General features: G+C 33.0%; 1 protein-coding gene across 4 annotated transcripts in view; it reads left to right on the forward strand.

Moving 5' to 3' along the window:
• The window catches only part of SLC9A9 (solute carrier family 9 member A9), a 607,055-nt gene that overhangs the window by 16,642 nt on the left and 570,558 nt on the right, over positions 1-19,855 (forward strand). For 3 of the 4 annotated variants that reach the window (XM_032486920.1, XM_032486926.1, XM_032486909.1), the window contains exon 3: positions 4,255-4,374. In XM_032486920.1, coding sequence (XP_032342811.1) covers positions 4,309-4,374 — 66 coding nt within the window. In that variant the 5' untranslated portion in view covers positions 4,255-4,308. Of the gene's footprint in view, positions 1-4,252; positions 4,375-19,855 lie in introns of those variants that run through there. The other variant, XM_032486901.1, reaches the window with a different exon arrangement.

Here is a 19,855-nt window from a genome sequence, read left to right on the forward strand (position 1 = left end):
CATAATATATTTTTACATAATATATTTTTAAAAGATTGTATTTGTCACTGTGGTAGGTCTTTAAAGATACATAGTTCTTATGACTTTTACTGTAGGTGGAAAAAGGGTCTTTGCACATGTGATTAAATTCAGGGTAATGAGATGGGAAGATTATCCTCAATTATCCAGGTTGGTCTTAAACATAATCACAAGTATTCCTAGGAGGGAGACAGAAGGAGATTTGACTACAGACAGCAAATAAGACTACCATGTGATGGAAACACTGTTAAAGAGAGAAGATGGAGGATGTACCATGAATGAGGATTGCATTCTTCTTGTCTCTGGAGCCTTTGTAGTGAGTGTGGCCCTGCTGAAACCTTGATTTTTAGCTCCATAAGACTCATTTCAGACTTCTGGCCTCCAGCATGTAAGGAACAAATATATGTTGTTTTAAAGCATCAGGTCTGTGGTAATTTGTTACAGCAGCCATAAAAAGCTAATACAGTCAGTCACAAGTCATTATCTTAAAAAGATAAATAAAAGGAAAAAAGTAAGCTTTCATTTCTCCCTTCTTAAATGAACCATACCAATTGGTAAATAGTAAATGAGGTTGTATCTTCTTATAAACTTATTCCAGCTAATAAAAACATTAGGATATCTCTATTTTGCAAACACCAATGAATCAATGAATCTAAGCATTGAACACAAATGGCTGCAAACATAAAATTGAGTGAAAACAAGCTGTAAGTGCCTTCAGATGAAAATTATAGTCTTACCAAAGGGATAAAAAGGTAGTTTTATCAAGCTTTTGGATCCTGAAGACAGCTTGCAAGAAACAGAAAAAACAGAACATGTTGAATTACACCATGAATACATAATCAGCGAAATTCAGACTGTGAGAAACTGGACAAGACAAACAGCTCAATTCTTAAAAATATAAATAGTAAAGAAAAGAAAGGGATGAAGGGAACATCTCTACATGAAAAGAGACTTACAAGACAATTCAAGGTAACAAAAATGGGTAAGACTATATAGTGTCTAAGGGTGCCCACTTGGATGATTGAAAACCTCAAAAACTCCAAGGAAATGAGTATTACAAAAACTGAGATACTAGATATGGATAGAAGGGGGCTGTGAATGGGGAATAGCATACAGAGAGGCTTCCAGGATAGCTAGCCAATTTCTGTTTCTTGGCCAGGGTGGTGGTTATAAAGGTTTTGTCTTAGACCGTTTGGGCTGCTATAACAAAATACCAAAACTGAGTAGCTTATAAACAATGGAAGTTTATTTCTCACTGTATTGGAGCTGGAAGTCCATGATGACAACATTGGCATGGTTGGGTGAGGGCCTTCTTCCAGGTTACAGACCTCCTTGTATTCCCAATGGGCAGAAAGGGCTAGGGAGCTCTCTATTGCCTCTTTTATAAGGCACTAATCCCATTTGTGAGGGTTCCACACCCATGACTTAAACAAAGGCCCCACCTTTGAGGGTTAGGATTTTAACATATGAATTTGAGGGGGGACACAAAAATTCAGACCATGCATGGCAGGCATTTAACTTTACATTAATTCACTAAGCTACATTTTCTTTTGTGTGTTTAATTTAATTTAATTTTACAATAAAAAGGCAAAAAATATAAAGCAAGTAACAAGTACTAGATTTGTACACCATAAACAACTAAAAAACTGGACAAAATATGAGAAACAACTGGTTTCAGACTTTGGAAAACAGGCAACAGAAGGCTGTGAACCTAAAGAGAAGGGAGACCACTTAAGTGAGTTCAACAATCATTCCACCTTTCTAACTGAAGGCACTTTCCAGAATGAAAGACAGGAAGCAGAGAACATGAACAAGCCTGGGAGATATTTGAGCTCAGACCAGCCAAAGTGGAGAAACATTGGTGAACAATCAAGGAATTCAGTAGAGATCCCCAAAGGGTCATACCTTGGTAAGAAGGCTAAGTTATGTCTGAATTAAGGCTATTCTAGCATCTCATGAACAAAACTTTTTAAACCACCTCAAATGGATGAAATAATTATACCTCCCTCCACGCATACAAAAGCGCATTCTTTAGAGGAAAACTAAAACTCCAGACTCAACAACATGAAAATCATCATTAGCATTGAATCAAAAATTATTCAAAATGCAGGAAAAAGCGACTAATAAACTAAGAATGCAGTTAGTTAATAGCAGCAAAGCCACAAATAAAATAGATGATAATTAGCAGACATTCTTTAAAAAGAAATTATAAATATTTTTAAGGATTTAGAGGAAAACATAAAAATGAGGGGAATTAAAAATATGAAAAAAGAACTAAAATTAACATCTAGACCTGAAAAACATATCCAAAGTAAAAAAAAAATCACTTTAAATATAAAGACAATGATAGGTTTTTAGTCATAAAAAAAGCTAAAGTGGCTGTGTTCATATTGGATGAAATAAAACAAAACAGTATTGTTCAGATCAAGCAATATTACCAAAGTAAAGAATATCATCTCATAATAATTAAAGGATCAATTCACCAAGAGGACATAATTCTAAATGCATATGAACCTAAAACAGAGCTTCAAAATACAGGAAGCAAAAACTAAGAGAACTGAAAGGAAAAATAAATTAACCCATAAATGTAGTTGAAGATTTCAACACAATTCAGTATTAATAAAATAAGTTGACAGAAAATTTCTAAGTGTATAGGAAACATGAATAGCAGTACCATCCTGAATGACCTAACTGAAATTATGGAAAACTATACCCAACAAAGAATACATCTTTTTGCATGCACAGGGAATATTTGTCAAGATAGATCATATGTTGAACTATAAAAGAAGTTCCAATAAAATAATAAAGTCATACAGCATGTATTCTGTGACCACAATGAAATTAATTTAGAAAACAATAACAAAACTTACCTGGAAATAAATACCTAAACATTGGAGAATTAGCTACACAGTTCTAAATAACCCATGGTTCAGTGAATAAGTAATATGGTAAATTAGAAAAAATGTTGAACTGAATGAAATGATGAACTGTAATGCGAATAGCACATCAAAATTTGTAGAATGCAACTGAAATAATTCTTATGGGGAAATTTATAGCTTTAAATGCTAATATTAGAAAAGAGGAAATATTTAAATACTGATGATTTAAGCTTTGATTTTAGAAAGTAAAAAAGAAATTTAAACCCAACATAAGTAGAAGGAATGAAATAAGGAATTGAGTAATGAATTAAATAGAAAATAAATGATAAAATCAATTGAGCAAAGAGATAGTTCTCTGAAAAAATTGATAAAGTTGATAAACTTCTTGCTAGACTTATTATAAAAAAATGAAAGAAGACAAAAATTGCCAAAGACAAGATTTAAGAGGGGAAAACTCTTTGGAGCCTACATACATTAAAAGAATAATGACATATTTTGTTAAAAGCTATGACTACTTAGGATAAAATTGAAAATTCCTGGAAGGCCCAATTAATAAAACTGGTACAGGGGGAAAAAAACACATGTAAATAACTCTTCTATTTTTAAAAAAGGAAATTGATTATTTAAAAATATCCCACAAAGAAAATACCAGTCCCACAAAGAAAATACCAGTCCCACAAAGTTGGACTGGTAGATTCAAACATATATTGAAAGGAAAGCAATGCTAATCTTACATAGACTCCTTCAGAAAATAGTGCTAATGAATCACTGCCAAGTTATTTTATGATGCCAACATTATCCTAATATGCTAAAACCAGTTGGATATTATAAGCAAACAGAACTATAAACCAATATCCCTCATGAACATAGATAGATTCAAAAATTCTTATCAAAATATTGTCACTCAAATCCAGCAATACATAAAAATAATATTACATTACCAAGTAAAATTATTCTATTAATGTAACATTGATTTAATTTTCAAAACCCACAGATACTTAACTTGAAATGAGTCATCGATCAAAACATAAAAACTAAAACATAAAACTTCTAGAAGAAAACCGAGGAGAAAATCTTCACAGAACTGGAGTAGATAAAAGTTTTTGCAATGAAATATCAAAAGCTCTTACCATGAAATCAGAAAACTGTAAAATTATTTTATCAAAATTAAAAATTCAGTTCTTTATTTTTAAATGCTTTTATTGTTAATTTTGTAGTTTAATAAATTATTTTGTAAAATATATAAAATCCGTTTTAAGAGGTAAGGAGTTAAATTGACTGGGGGATTGCTTACAAAGGTTATTGGGAGACTGAACATGTGGGTTCTGAGATATAATTGTTTGAACATAAATTGCAGGCACTGACGAGGAGAGAGCATCCTGACTCTGATGACATCCCAAAGGAATGCTCAATGCGAGGAAATCACTGCAACTCTAAAACCTCTGTTTGGCAGTATAAGACCACACTTCATCCCAAGGTACAATGGAGTAGCTATATGTTTTAAGACTAGCTTGAAATTTACTAATACTTTCTTTTTTTTAACATTATTTATTTTATGATTTTGGCTTTCCTATTCCTTTTTTCTTTTCCAGTTTCTTATTAGCTGTTGGTTTACAGTGCTCATCCAATTTATCCTTACTTCATTGTTTTTTCATGCTTGATGTTTTTTCTTGCTTGAAGCACCTGTAGAGATGCCAAAATGTCTCATGATGATAACTGCCCTTCTTTTTTTCTTCTGTGCTTCCCACTCAGGGTTGTTTTATTACCCATTTTCTAGTGTGAATCTGTATTACAGTATATTTTGTTATGACACAGTCACAGTCTTAATTCCTTTTGGAGTGGTTTTAAAAAGTGAGTTATTATTTTTATTTTTAGATTTTGCAACAGTATCTTTACTTTTCCAGTTTTATTAATATATAATTGACATACAGCACTGTATAACTTGAAGGTGTACAGCCTAATGATTTGGCTTACAAATTTGCGAAATGATTATCACAACAAGTTTAGTTAACATCCATCATCTTGTAGAGATACCAAAAAAAAAAAAAAAGAAAAAAATTTTTAAATGTGTGATGAGAATTCTTAGGACTTACTCTCTCAACAACTTTTAAATATGCTATACAGTATAGTTAACTATAGTCATTATGTTGTGTATTATATCCTTACTTATTTATCTTATAACTGGAAGTTTGTATCTTTGACCACTGTCATCCAATACCCCCCACACCTCCACCTCTGGTAACCACAAATCTTATCTCTTTTAGTATGAGTTTGTTTTTTGTTTTTGGTTTTATTGGGGGGGGCTCTATATATAAGTGAGATCATACAGTATTTGTCTTTCTCTGTTTGTCTTTTATCACTTAGCATAATGCCTTTAAGGTCCAATCATGTCACAAATGGCAATATTTCCTTCTTTTTATGACTGAATAATATTCCATCATATATGATATATGTATTTATGTATATATTATTTCTTACATATATTTTATATTACTTATTTTTATTATACATTAACTTTTTTATTTATTCATCAGTGGACACACTTTGGTTGTTTTCATGTCTTCACTATTGTAAAAATGTTGCTATGAACATTGGGGTGCATATATATTTTAGCATTAGTGTTTTCAGGTACTTCAAATGTATTTCCAAAAGTGGAATTGCTAGATCATATGGTAGTTCTTTTTTTTAATATTTTTGAGGAAACGGTATACTTTTATTCATAGTGTCTATACCAATTTACAATCCCTCCAACAGTGCACAAGTGTTCCCTTTTTTCTATATCCTCACCACCATTTGTTGTTTCTTGTCTTTTTGATGATAGCCATTTTAACAGGAGGTAATATCTCGTTGTTGTGATTTGCATTTCCCTGATGATTTGTGATGTTGAGCACCTCATCATGTAGCTGTTGGCCATTTGTATATCTTGTTTGGAAAAATATCTATTCAGGTCTTTTCCCCATTTTTTAGATTGGATTGTTTGTGTTTTTGCTGTTGAGTTGTATGAGTTCTTTGTATACTTTCGTTATTAGTCTCATCAAATATACAGTTTGCAAATACTTTTTCCCATTCTGTAGGTAGGCCTTTCACTTTGTTGATAATTTCTTTCGCTGTGCAGAAGCTTTTAAGTGATAAAGCCCCATTTGTTTCTTTGATTTTGTTGCTTGTGCTTTTAGGTGTCATAACAAAAAATTATTGCCAAGATCTATGTCAAGAAGTTTTTTTTTTATGTTTTCTTCTTGAAGTTTTATTGTTTCTGGTCTTATATTGAAGTCTTTAATGCATTTCAAGTTAATTTTTGTGAGATGTGTAAGGCAGTGACCTAATTTCATTCTTTTGTAAGAGAATATCCAATTTTCCCAGCACCATTTATTGAAGAGACTATCTTTTCTCCATTAAGTATTCTTGGCTCCCTTGTCAAATATTTCTTGGATTTATCTCTGGGTTCTCAATTCTGTTCTGTTAGTCAGTGTGTCTGTTTTTATGCCAGTATCATACTGTTTCAATTACTTTTGCTTTATAATATAGTTTGAAATCAGGAAGTCAGGCCTCCCACTTTGTTCTCCTTTCTCAGGATAACTTCTGCTCTTTAAAACACACTGTTAAGGAAATAAAAAGACAAGCCATAGATTGTGAGAAAATGTTATATCTATCAAATTTATATATATAATTATACATATATAATATATGTAATATACTTACATTATATTTTATATAAAACTGTATATATAAACAATATGTGAAAGTATAAGTAGTCAATAAAAACATGAAAAATGTTCACTATCAATAGTCATCAGAAAAATACAAACTGAAATGCAGGTAAGTTACTACTACATACATACCCTTTCACATGACTAAGATGAAAATAACTAGAAATAATAAGATTTGGCAAGAATATGAAGCAACAGAAACTCATGCTTTGCTGGTGGAATTGTGAATTAGTACAGCACTTTGGAAGGCTATTTAGCAGTTTCAACAACATGTTGTTTTAGAACATGTTTACACAAATAAGTCAGTATCAAGAAATAGCACCCAAATTTACCTTATTTCAAAAATAAAGAGAAAATTGTATAGAAATTCATCTTAGTTACAATTAGTGCTAGAAGGGGATGCAATATTATTTACAGTTTTCTCAGGAAAAGAAGGACCATCCTAAGAATTTAATGCAAAACCAAATTATTGCACATGTTTAAAGCCAACAGACTTTTCAAGCCTATAAATATCGGAGGGTAAGTTATATTAATTTTAAAAAGAAAACTATTGAAATTATTAGGAAGAAAATAAACAAGATTAAAACTAAACCAAATAAAAAAACAAAACCTTATAGCAAACTTAAAATTAAACATAAAACATAACAATTTGACAAAACTAAGACCAAACATATCTATCAGATCAATAAATTTAAATGGAATAAACTTACCTAGTGAAAGAGGAAACTCTCAAATCAAATCACAAAGCAAAACCCAAGTATATAAACTATAGATTAAAGAGAATCTAAAACCAATCTAATTCAAAAAGTTTGAAAATTAATAGTTGGACACAGACATACCTGCGAATACCAATAAAATGGAAATAGGGAATATTTGTGCATGTTTGTATGTACCAACGTTTTTGTTTTGTTTTTGTTTTTTGCAGAAATTGCTAGATGCTCATCAATCCCATTTCCCTTTCCGAATGGGAAGACTACTTTTCCTGAGCCAGATTGCAATATGGATATGGCCTTGTAACTGGATGCTGGACAAAGTAATGTGGTAGATAGGATACATCCACTTCCGGGCCTGACAATAAAATGTTTCATGTGGTCTTCCCACTTACTTGTCTTAGCCAGCTAAAAGCAAAAGATCTAACATAAAATTCTGAGAGGACCGTAGAAGATGACTTGAACTAACTTGTTTTTTCCTAAAAAAAAAAAAAAATATATATATATATATATATATATATATATATATATATATATATATATATATATATATATACACACACACACAAACACACACACGCATACATACATATATATCTGTATATGTGTATGTATATACATAGTTGATAGTTTATACTTATTCCTCTAGATAATATGGCCCTTCACACCAGAAGGTAGCATTTTTAGGGGTGATTTCCTTGTTCTGGGGCCTTGATCTGCTCAACTCTCAACCATGAGATATCCCTAAACTTCAGAGGAAAGGTGATATTGAAATATTGCTGGGTAGTGCAATGTAAAAACTGTTTTTATTTACCTACTTTCCACCATGTAAAAATTCTGAATCATCAAAGCCTTATTCATTTGATGAGAATGATTTCATTCCTAGCATATCCCTTCATATAAATAATTTATTTTTCTATGTTGTGTACTGACTCTTGGCATAGAGTTATGATTTTTTGTTATTCTAGCAGCTTATCTCTGCTTCTTCATGATCTTTTAGCTAATAACTGGTTTCTAACTCCTGATCACCACTTCTGTTGCTGAATATATCTTTCTTGTTATTACCTCCTGGACCCACTTTTTGAATTTCTCCTTTGACCCAGATGCCATGATTTCCTTTCTCACAAAATGGAATTTTCTGTTTTTTCTCTTAAAGTGGTAAAGAATTTCTGGCTATGACATTTATAGATTTTTTTTGCAGAATATCTGATGGTTGTACCTAGTGATAAAGTGATGAATTATATTAATGTATTAAAATATGTTTTGAGCTTAAATTAACACCACATTTTAGATTTCAGAGTCCAATTGAACTGCTCTAAAATACCAGCCTTAACGAAATCGCTGTTGACAAAATGATGGATGTTATACTCCTTTAAAAGTTTCCTTATGGTATTAAAATTCCCCCCTGTTCCCTTCCCCCATCTGTCTGGAGTATCTGTACCTCCTTGGCCCAAGTCAAATATTTCTCTAGGAGTTTAGGCAACATAAATGACCTCCCCATCTTTTAGGCCCTTGATTCGTGTTAAGTTTTAAAGTACATCATTGGATGGTAAATCATCCTCTGTTACGCTTATAAAACTGGCTTATAGTCTTCAATTCTACTTGCCAATTTTGTTCCATATCTAGAATCAGCCTATGGTTCTCTTAAAGCGGAAAAAAAAAAGATGCTTTGTTGTGGAAAGCATAAACATTTCTTTCACTTAAAGACTGTATACTACCTGATTCAATTTACCTTCTTGTTCCTTCTTAACTGCTTCTGAAAGACAGGAGACACAGCCCCTTAGCTAATAGTTCCTAGAAAATAATAAATCTTTCTAAATAAGTGCTGTGCCTTGTTAAATCTAGAGGATTTATTAAAACAATGGCTGTCTCACTCTTCTAAGGCTGCCATAATAAATTACCACAATCTAGGTGGCTTATAAAAATAATCCCAAAATCTATTGTCTCACAGCTTTAGAGACTAGAAGTTCAAAATCAAGGTGTCTGCAAGGCTGTGCTCTCTCTGAAACTTATAGGGAGATCCTCCCTTGCCTCTTCCTAGCTTCTGGTAATTTGCAGCAGTTTTTGGCATTCTTTGGCTTGCAGATGCGTTACTCCAGTTCTGTCTTCACATGGTGTTCTACCTGTGCCTCCTGTTGGAAGCATTCCTCCCTTTGAAACTCAGACCTCTAGATCAGAGTGTAAGATTGCAAGTACACGAAGCAAAAGTTTTGCTAGTGGATCACTAAGAGTAACAGTGAGTGATGCTACTCCCATATTCTCCAGGAGGCTGTGTCTAAATCAGCACCCAGTATATGATATTGTTTCTTCCATAGCCAGAATTCACAGGTCCAGGGATCAGGGGTAGAAAAATGGAAATGAATCCTGTTGCTGTTTAATACAACTATTTCCATACTCTAAAACTTGACCAATGGTAGTGTTTTGCTGATTACTTAAAATTAACTTTCTTAAAAAAACTTTTAGCAATATACATAGTCACTAATATAAACACATTAAAAAGTACTTATGGATTGCTCATATATTAAAGTATGTGAAAAAATTTTAAGAAAAAAAGCAGTTACAGCTGAAAATTATCATTTCTTAGTCATGAGGTTTTTTTTAGTTATAGTTTTAAAAGGCCTCATGCATCATCCAATATAATTTCACAATTACTTCTTGTGCTGATCCCTGGGATATTTAAAAAGTTGTGGAGGCAGTGTTTCCTTTTATGTACATTTTCTGTAGTAAATGTTTGTAAGTCATCAGGCGCCAATGTAGTTTAGAAGGTCTCAGGTACAACTCCTAGAGAAAGTAATTCACTTTGAAAGAAAATGACCACGCCACTTTGTTTAAACAGACCTAGTGTGTTAAACTTGAGGAAAAAGGTACACTTTCATGTATAGATGATGATTTAACTTATATTTGCAGCCTTGATTGCTTCTCTGAGCTCCTAATACACTTACCTGCCATAACGACCTATCCACGGGGAAGCCCCTCAAACTTAACGTCGCCCTACCAGAACCCTTGTGTCTGCCCTTTATCCCCATCTTAGTAGATAGCTAAAATCCAAGACATTCTTATTTTCTCTTTCCTTTACACTTTACATCCAATCTGTCTGCAAGAACTGTTGGATTTATTTAAAAAATATATCCTAAGCCTGACCACTTCTTGAAACCTCCACTGCTACCACCCTAGTCTAACTCACCATCGTCTCTTACCTGAACACTGCAGTAGTCTCCTAAATTTCTGCCTGCTTCTACCAGACCATTACCTACCATCCAGTTTCTATATGGAAACCAGAGTGATATTTTTACAATGTAAAGTAGACCATATATGTTGCCCTACAGCCCAGAATACGGCTCAATGTCTTTACTTTGGCCTAAGGACCTACATACCCTTCTGTCTGGCCTAATCTTATACTACTCTCCCCTTCCTGTCACTCCAGCTACACGATCCTTCCAAATCTTCCTACAAATACACCAAGTTTGCTCTAGCTTCAGGGCCTTCCTACTTGCCATTTCTTTTATCTTTCACTGGATAACTTTGCAGATTCAATCCTTCACCTCTTTCAGTTGTCTGGTCAAATGTCCCCTGAGAAGTTTTTCCTGATTGCTCTAAAATGCCACCCTTTCCCACTGCTTAATACTTTTTGACTCCTTGATTATTTTTCTTCATAGGACGTGTTTATTTTTTGTCTCCATCTTGATTGTCTGTCTCTCCTGCAGGAATAGGAGCTTTGTCTTTTTTCATGGCTTTATCCTCAGTGCCTGGTACAATGTCCAATGCTTAGACAGAAATAAGTATTTTTGAATGAATGGATGAATGAATTTACTTAAGTATTCATACCTTAAAAATTGAGGCAAAATAGTTTAATTTAAAAATGCATAATGCTAGCTTAAAAAAAGAGTTGTATTACTTTGGAAAAATCTCAATCAGTTAAAATTGTTTGGAATTTGCTTCTCTGAAGAGAGTTGATGTTCTGAGTGAATCAAGCATTAATGGGTACACCTGGTGGCAGGTGCAGGCATTGCAGAATAAGGACTAAAAACTTAATTTGTCTCGAATGGGCCCCAAATTTGGCCATACATTAGAATCATCTGGGGAGATTATAAAAGTCTAATGACCAGGATAGACCACAAAAAAAGTAATTCAGAATCTTTAAGAGTTGTATCTAGGGCTCCATTAACATGTTTTAAAAAGTTCCTAAGCTGATTACAATGGACAACCAATAATGAGAACCATTGATCTATGAAGTAAGGGGTTTTTGTAAAACTATCCTCCATGCTGACAATAGTATAGGAAGTATTCAAATACCTGTTAAATGAATTAATGAGTAAGTGAATGAATGAATGGCTGAATGTAAAGGATGTTGATAGCCAACTGAACTCTTGGAAACCATACAAATGGCTCGGTCTACCCATAGGGTTGCCAGATTTAGCAAATAAAAATACAGGATTCTCATTTAAACTTGAAATTGAGATGAACAAGGAACTTTTTTCAGTAATCCATGTTCCAAATATTGTAAGGGGCATACTTATACTTAAAAATGTACTTATTGTTTGCCTGAAATTGAAATTTAACTGGCATTCCCTGTTTTATGTGGCAACCCAATCTACTGATGAGGCAAGAGTTAAGGTTCTCTTGTAAAAATCATTGTGTTATTAAAATATTTAAAGCAATTCACTGTTAAAATGGTAATTTAATCTCTTCTATCTTCAGCTATAAAAAGCTACCATAAAAATAGTCTATTATCCTTAGGAATAAATTTAATTTTGCATTTTTAAAGTATTAATAGAAAAAGTATAAAAATTAGGTGAGTTCTGCATTATAGGTTTTCCAAGAGAACTTCAAATTTAAATACTTCAGTATCTACTTTCAAGCTATCAAATCTTGTACCCTAGAGTAAGAAAAGCATAATTCAAACTGTTTTTAAGACCTATGAGATACACTCATAACCTCTGAGAATGTTCTCCTCATGTCCCTAGAAGTGTGAGAAAGGCAAGACTCCCTCTGGCTATAAGCCTTTATTTCTCCCTGGTTACTTTCTGCTCATTATACTGACCAGCAAAAACTAGGATTAAACAGTAATAATGAATAATACTTGACTTTAATTCCGGAAAAAGAAAATGATTGAAACAAATCAGTTGAATAATTGGTCATGCAAGCCGAAGTATCAAGATACTGCCTTTTTCTTTTTAAAAAATTTTTATTGAAGTGTAGTTGATTTATGATGTTAGTTTCAGGTGTACAGTAAAGTGATTCAGTTATACATATACATACATATATATGTTGTCTTTTCAGATTCTTTTCCATTATTTGTTATTGAAAGAAATTGAATATAGTTCCCTGTACTATACAATAGGTCCTTGTTTATATATTTTATATACAGTAATGTGTGTCTGTTAATCTCCAACCCCTAATTTTTCCCTCCCTGCCCTTTCCCCTTTGGTAAACATAGTTTGTTTTCTATGTCTATAAGTCTATTTTTGGTTTGTAAATAGTATTTCTGTATTTTTTTAGATTCCACATATAAATGATATCATATGATATTTGTCTTTCTTTGTCTGACATTTCACTCAATAGGATAACTGCCTTTTTTCTTAAAGGATCCACTAAAGTTCCAATCCTTTGCAAATGGCAGATAAACACCTTTCCACCACCAGGTGGCATACTCATATGTTCAGAAATTAATGAGTGGATGATCAAAAGAGGGATCAATTATGGTTCATTATCTATCTGTGGAAAGAATAGAATGATGAAAAGGCAAAACAGAAAAGCCTGTTAACATTTCTAATGCTTTCTGTCCCCAGCGGAATTGCACAGAATGGACTGGTTTCTATGCTTCCTGCAGAATTTGCAGGAAATTGTTCCCTGAGAGTTAGATGGTCAGAATTTTTTGATTTTATTGGAACACTGTCTTTTATTGTTTGAAGACATCTTCTTCAAAACTTGTCTAAATGTTGTAATAAAAATTAAATTTTTGTAGGAATTTTCCTGGATATATGCCATTTCTTAGCAGACATGTTAGCAGCCCATTCCTAAATCTACTGATAAGTGGAAAAAAACAAACATCAAAAGAGGAAAAGGTCTATTTAGACAGAAGTTTTAATCCATTTATCCCGTAAGTCTGAGTCTATTTCAACAAGAAAAATGTGGAAATGTCAGGCAAGCTATATATTTTCTACATATCACTCTGGCTGACAATCTGTGGTAAAGATACAAGAACATGGAAACTCAAATTGATTTTTCTGACATGGAGTGCATCTGGCACTATGCTTTTTCATAAACATTACTGCACCTTTCTTTCTCAGAGCTTGAGATGACAATTGTTGGCTTTGTCATTTTTCAGCAACACACTAAGATAGCTGATGCAGACATGAACATAGCTTTAGAGTATAAAATTACAAGCTTTTTTTTGAGGAGGAGGGAATATTTAAAGTTTTGTTCCTAGAAAGATTGTCCTGGGAAAGTCGATACAGGTGTGGAATGCTTAGCTGTATTTTGACTTTTAGAAGTCGTCCTCATACTTACTTTGCAATTTGGTACAAAAGTAGATGCTCTCAGTTCAAAAGGTTGTCCATGAAACTATTTGATTTCCTAACTACATTTGTCAACTTTCAAACATAATGCATAGATGTATTTTTTTTCTTTAGTGAATTGATTTTAAGTTTATTTTTTAAGCTGATACCTATGGTAATAATTATGATAGTAGCTAATTTTTGCTGAGGTATTATAGAAAAAGTTAAAGGCAATGACCTTGCAAAGTTTTCTTCCTGGGTTTTGACCCCAGCTCTGTCTCTTATTAGCTATGTAATTTTAGCAAACTATGTAACCTCTCTAAACTTTAAGAGAAAATAAATGCCAAGTCACCAGCATGTAGTAGGCAGTAGATGGTTGGTAGCTGCTCTTTTAAGGATAGAATTTGTAAACTGGAAGTTAACATTTCAATTAACTCATCTCTGAATTAGAGATTATAGCATACCTACCTTTATGGCTTTTGTGAGGATTAAATGATGTAAAGTGTATGACATACTGAGTTTACTGGTTGGCATATAGTAAGCAAGTCAATAAATGGGAGCCATTGTTTTATTATTCTTGTTCAGGCACCATATGTACTACATTGCTAATAAAAATATTATCCCTGTTTTACTGAGTAGAAACTTAAGCCCAAACAGCCTAAAAGGAATTTGGTCCAGGAGTCAAACCCTAGTCTGGCTTCAAAGACTGAGATCCTTTCCTGACAATCTATTTGACTCTAACCAATGGCCATTCCGACATCAAAAGGGCTGACATTGAGGGACCAAGGAACAAGTTTTATTTCTTTAATTGTTCAGAGATGGGACACTCCTCAAACCATTTTGCTAATACCCTACTGTATAATAACTGAAAAATACATTAAGTTTTGAGGACTTTTAAAGAAACATTATAATGATATTATCTTTTATCATTCAGGCAATAAGATTACAGATTTCATAACTAAATAAAAAATAAAGGGAAAAAAGGCAATATCATATTCTTTGAATTCTCTAAAGTCTCTGATAGAATTATATACTTCTTTGTACTTTTTGGTGTACTTTTAAAAAGCAAGAAATCTGATATTTAAAATTAGAATTATTTTGTACAAAGATGTTACATGAAATTATTATTTTTACCTCTAATGCTTAGTTTCTACCTCTAGTGTTTACAAAATGCACCTGGCTAAATATAAACCAGTCAATCAGTTGGCGTTCCAGATGTCTTGGGAAATATCCAGATGTTTGTGATCTTAAAAAAAGGATATTTTCAAAACAAACATTTTATTTTCCCACTTTTCAGCTTCATGTGCTAGCCTAGCTATTACACAGACTGAACTACAATTTGCTTTTTAGTGTAAAATAAACCGAATCTTTTCACAGAGAAAATTCAATTTCAAAAATATAAACTTTAAGTCACTTTGGAAACATTTTAGAACATTAGAATGGAAAGAAAAATAAGGACTGTCAAACCAGGGATTGGTGCACTTTTTCTGTCAAAGTCCAGATAGTAAATATTTTATAGGCTTTGCAAATCTAAAATCACCCTTCGAACTACTCAACTCTGCCTTTGTAGAGTTGATAGGCATGGCTGGATTCCAATAAAGCTTTATTTACCAAAACATGCAATAGTGGGCTGCATTTGTTTGACCTGGGTCTAAACACACTGTAAATACCAGATATATCCTGTTTTGGATAACAAGTAAACATCTGTCAACATAAATTAGGACAAGAAATTTCAATATGATAGCGCTTATCACTACTTAATCGGCCTTGAAGATGTGCTAATTATGCTTCATGTGCCCCAACTTCCTTCTCTGCCCTCCTCTGTGTCCTGGGAAGCTGACCTTAACAGACAATATCACCCTTGGACATTGGGGTTACACTAGTAGGAGATGAGAAGCTGAAAGGAGGGAGAAACTGTTTCAACTTTGGAGTGCCTCACCCAGACATAGATACTTAACTGCCTACCAAACCTGGACTGCCATGTTCTAAGGGAAACCATACTGTGCAGAAATCTTTCCTCTCTCCTCCAAATTAAAGTGTATTGCTTCTATATGTATTCTCTAAGGGCAAGCTTCTGGCCGATTCTCACTTAAAAAACAGCTCATAAGCCTGCTAAGTGTTAACTAACCGTGAGGAGGGACTTCTCTTTATTAGAGAACTCCAAGAAATACCTTAAAAAGTAAATAAAGAAGGATTTTATAAAAATAGTACCAGAAGCTACCTTGTGGAAAATGAGGGCAAAAGAGCCATTATGGCAATTCCTACCGTAGAGAAAATTCATAATCCATATAGTTAATCTTGATACTGGCAATGAAACAAGATTTGGGGGCACAGGTTTGTGTATTATGTCATCAAATGCTGTTAGGGCTTAACAAGTGGTGTGGTATTTATTCATGTTTGATACCATCTTAACTAGTATTATAGAGATATTTTAAATTACTCTCAATTGTCAGATGTTAGGATATCCATGATATAATTGAGAAATGATGGAATAGAACTAAAGTGGTGATTTTTTTTCATGATATCTTAATGACAATTAGAAATATTACTGGTTTAACTAGCTGTGTGTCTATGAAGAATCTACTGTTGGAAAAAAATCACTTTAGAACTCTGTTAATTAGCCATTTGTACTTTTCTAATTCCTGAAGTCTGCTTCCTGGAACCCTAATCGTATGAGACTCTGTAAAAGAGTTATATTATAATCTGTTCTTAAAGGATCACAGTGCACAGGAGCAGATTGAAACCTCTGGGAAGTATTGCAATAACTAATCTGTTTAACTTTCTTCACCAACTTTTCCCCAGGCCTGCTTAATCATGAAATTTTATTTTGAATGTGATTTATTAACAATCCATGGAACTTACTTTAGGAAATGCTGGTAAAAGATATTAAGATACTTGGTTTCAATCACTAGGAAAATTGCTACTATTTCATTCAATTGTTTATGTCATCTATCAATCTATTAATTTGAATATTTGTTATTTAAAATTCTTACCTTTGAACAGAAGGCAAAAATATAAGGCATTTCCCAAAATGTCTGGTAAAAAACTTTTGCCTGCCTCCAAATGTTAGATCTGATGACTTCAAGTCAGTAACCAATAGTGATTGAGAATAAGGACTTCCTACCTATGTCCAACATTCAACTCAAATCAACTCCACTTGGAAGCATTTCTGACTAATGATCCAGTTCCTTGCTCCCTCTTATACTTTTCCCTTCCCATGGCATTTAATGATCTTGTTTATAGTCAGTGATTTAACCTGTCTAATTCAACTCCCATGGATTATAAAATCCTTGAGGGCAGAAACTATATATAATCATGTTTGCTCCTAATATCTAACATAGTACTTGATTTTTTAGTAGTTGCTTAATAGAGTTAATTTCTTTGACAATTCTCCATGGTTTAAGGCGTCTATAGAAATAATTGACATTCTCACTAAATATTTAAGCAGTAGTAGCCAGAACTTCACCAAATTCTGAGTGTATACCAACTCGTGAGAGCACATGGTCAAAATCTGAGGAATTTTGCCAGCCCATTGATTTCACATTAGTACCTTGATATCAGGCTATGGTGAGAGTATTTACAACATAGAAATTGGCAAAAGCTACAAATCAAGACTTTTTTATTTTCCTGGAGAGCCAGTTATTAGGAAACATTTACCAGCATACCACTATGTATGATGTCTTTTATTGTTTTTTTTAATTAAATAGTAATTTAATCATTAAAAAATAGGATAAAATTTAAATTTTTAAAAGTAATGATTTTTAAATGAGTTGTTCTGTCTCCTCATTTAGATTGCAAGTTCTCTGGGGAAAGGGCCAGTGCTTTCTTTTTCTTTGTTGCCCCAGTGCCTGGGAACTTATAAGCATTGAATAAATAATTGTATATGGAGGGATTGATTTCCTAAATGGGCTTTGCATTTTGAGTAGTAGGGTAGTGGTGGGGTGGTGGTGGAGTGTCAAAAAGGGATGAGAAAACCAAAATAATGTTTTGAGTTGATCCTAACACTGAATTTTGTATTCAGAATTATACATTAATAATTATAATAAATTACACATTATTTTTTCTCCTAATTTTAAGTTTATTCTCAAAATTTAAATATATACAAGAGTTATATTAAAACCAGTAACATAATCATAGCCACAAGATTATAATCTCAGGGATATAGAATTTTATGATGGTTGGACTAAAGACAAAGACATACTTTCACTGCCACAAAACTGCAGCAAATTAGCTGAAGTTGCAGAATTTCCTTAGTTTCCTATTTTAACAAACTACCCTAAATATCTAGGGATATCTAGGGATATTAATCAACCTAATGAACTACTTTATTGTGTGGATTGTGATAAGAATTTCAACATGACTTTTTGACAATATGTGAAGAAAATGCTGCCTCCGCAATGTATCTTGTAGTATTTATGCTCATGTTGTTACAAATAAAATGAACCTTCAAAGCAAAAGTCATCTAACACTAGGATTTAATCTAAGCAAAATACATACTTTAAAAATGTTTTAAATTAAGATGTATTTTACACACAGCAAAATATACAAATCTTAAAAGGAAATTGTGATGAATTTTTACAAACATAAACCTCCATAACCATCACCAGATCAAGATTTAGACATTTACACCCTAACTGAAAGTTCTCTTCTGCACTTTCCTGTTGATACTCATCCTTCTCATATCATTATTCTGACTTCTACCACCATAGGTAATTTTGCATATAGAAGATATATTTTTATGTCTTTTTTGTTGTTAACAATTATATAAAAAGGAATGATTACTGTTTGGGGACTAGTTTGGTGCAAATGAATATGAAACACATTGGTGATTATATATTTAATAATGATAATGATTAACTCTCACTTTTAGGGATCTAGCAGTGTTTTCTTAAAGAGGTTTTTAAAATATCTTCCAACACTTTAGGAACACTTTAGGAGTTGTCAGTCGCTACTATGATTTTATTTACTCTGCCTACAGTTCAGTTAGACAACATAGCTTTTCTGTATGAAGAACTTTTTCACAAAAAGACATTTTTTTTATATTCTTTGAGTTCATTGTTTGAGGACCAAGAGACTGTGTTAGACATAGGCACTTCTGTCAAGAAGTCCATAATCTAATGTCTGTAGAACTTACCTGCCTTTCATCATTCACTACTATTTGCTTTATTAGGTTTTCTCTCCCAAGTAGTGTATTTAAAGCCAGCGTAGGATTGGAATCTGGTTCTCCACAAACCTTACCCTATGGTTAGCTCAGCCTGGTAAAAAGAAAAACAAAAGATGTTTCCTTTGATGGTAGGCCACAGAGATGTAGCCCAAAAGCCAAATGCTCTTCTTCAAGTGGAATATTGTAGGCCCTGAACAGACGGATTCTGGGAAAAGCCTGAAAGGCATGATTTTCTGCAATGTGTCTTCTTCACAGACAAGATTCGGAGACTGGAATGATAATAATTATACTTTATATGGTCTACAGTTTTCTTGCTTCCCAAGTTGCTTTTGAGAAGGGGCAGAATGTGAATGGAACAGGCTCCTCCAGACAGCATTCTTAGGGTGCTGCTCTCCTGGCCTGCTCTCCAACTCTAAACACCACAATTCCATCTATAATTGTCAGCTGGGTCCAGGCTAGAGATGGACCACACCCTCTGTAACTTTAATCCCTTCATCTAATATTCCATATTGCCTATTGCTTTTGGGAGTTAGCATCCAACCCCACAAGTCCCCTGGCGGATTTAACAAAAGCCTCATGAAAGAAAAGATAATGTCTCATGTATCTTCCCTTTAATTTTTTTTTTTTAGTTATTAATTGATCCAAGAAATTCTTGTTTTCTTTCAAAGATATTTGATTTAGTATATTCCCCCAATGTCCCAAACTTAAAATTCAAGTTAAAAATTTTATACCTGAAATTTTTCCTATCTGTTATTTTTCTTTTCTCCTAATTATTATTTTCAAACTTAATTTAAATGAATTCAGTTAAACAAATCTTTCTTGGGTTCTGTTGTGTGCCTGGCACATAACCTAAGTCCTGGGGAAGCAATAACAAATAAGA

The sequence above is a fragment of the Camelus ferus genome, chromosome 1 (assembly GCF_009834535.1).
Source record: "Camelus ferus isolate YT-003-E chromosome 1, BCGSAC_Cfer_1.0, whole genome shotgun sequence".
Classification (NCBI taxonomy): Eukaryota; Metazoa; Chordata; class Mammalia; order Artiodactyla; family Camelidae; genus Camelus; species Camelus ferus.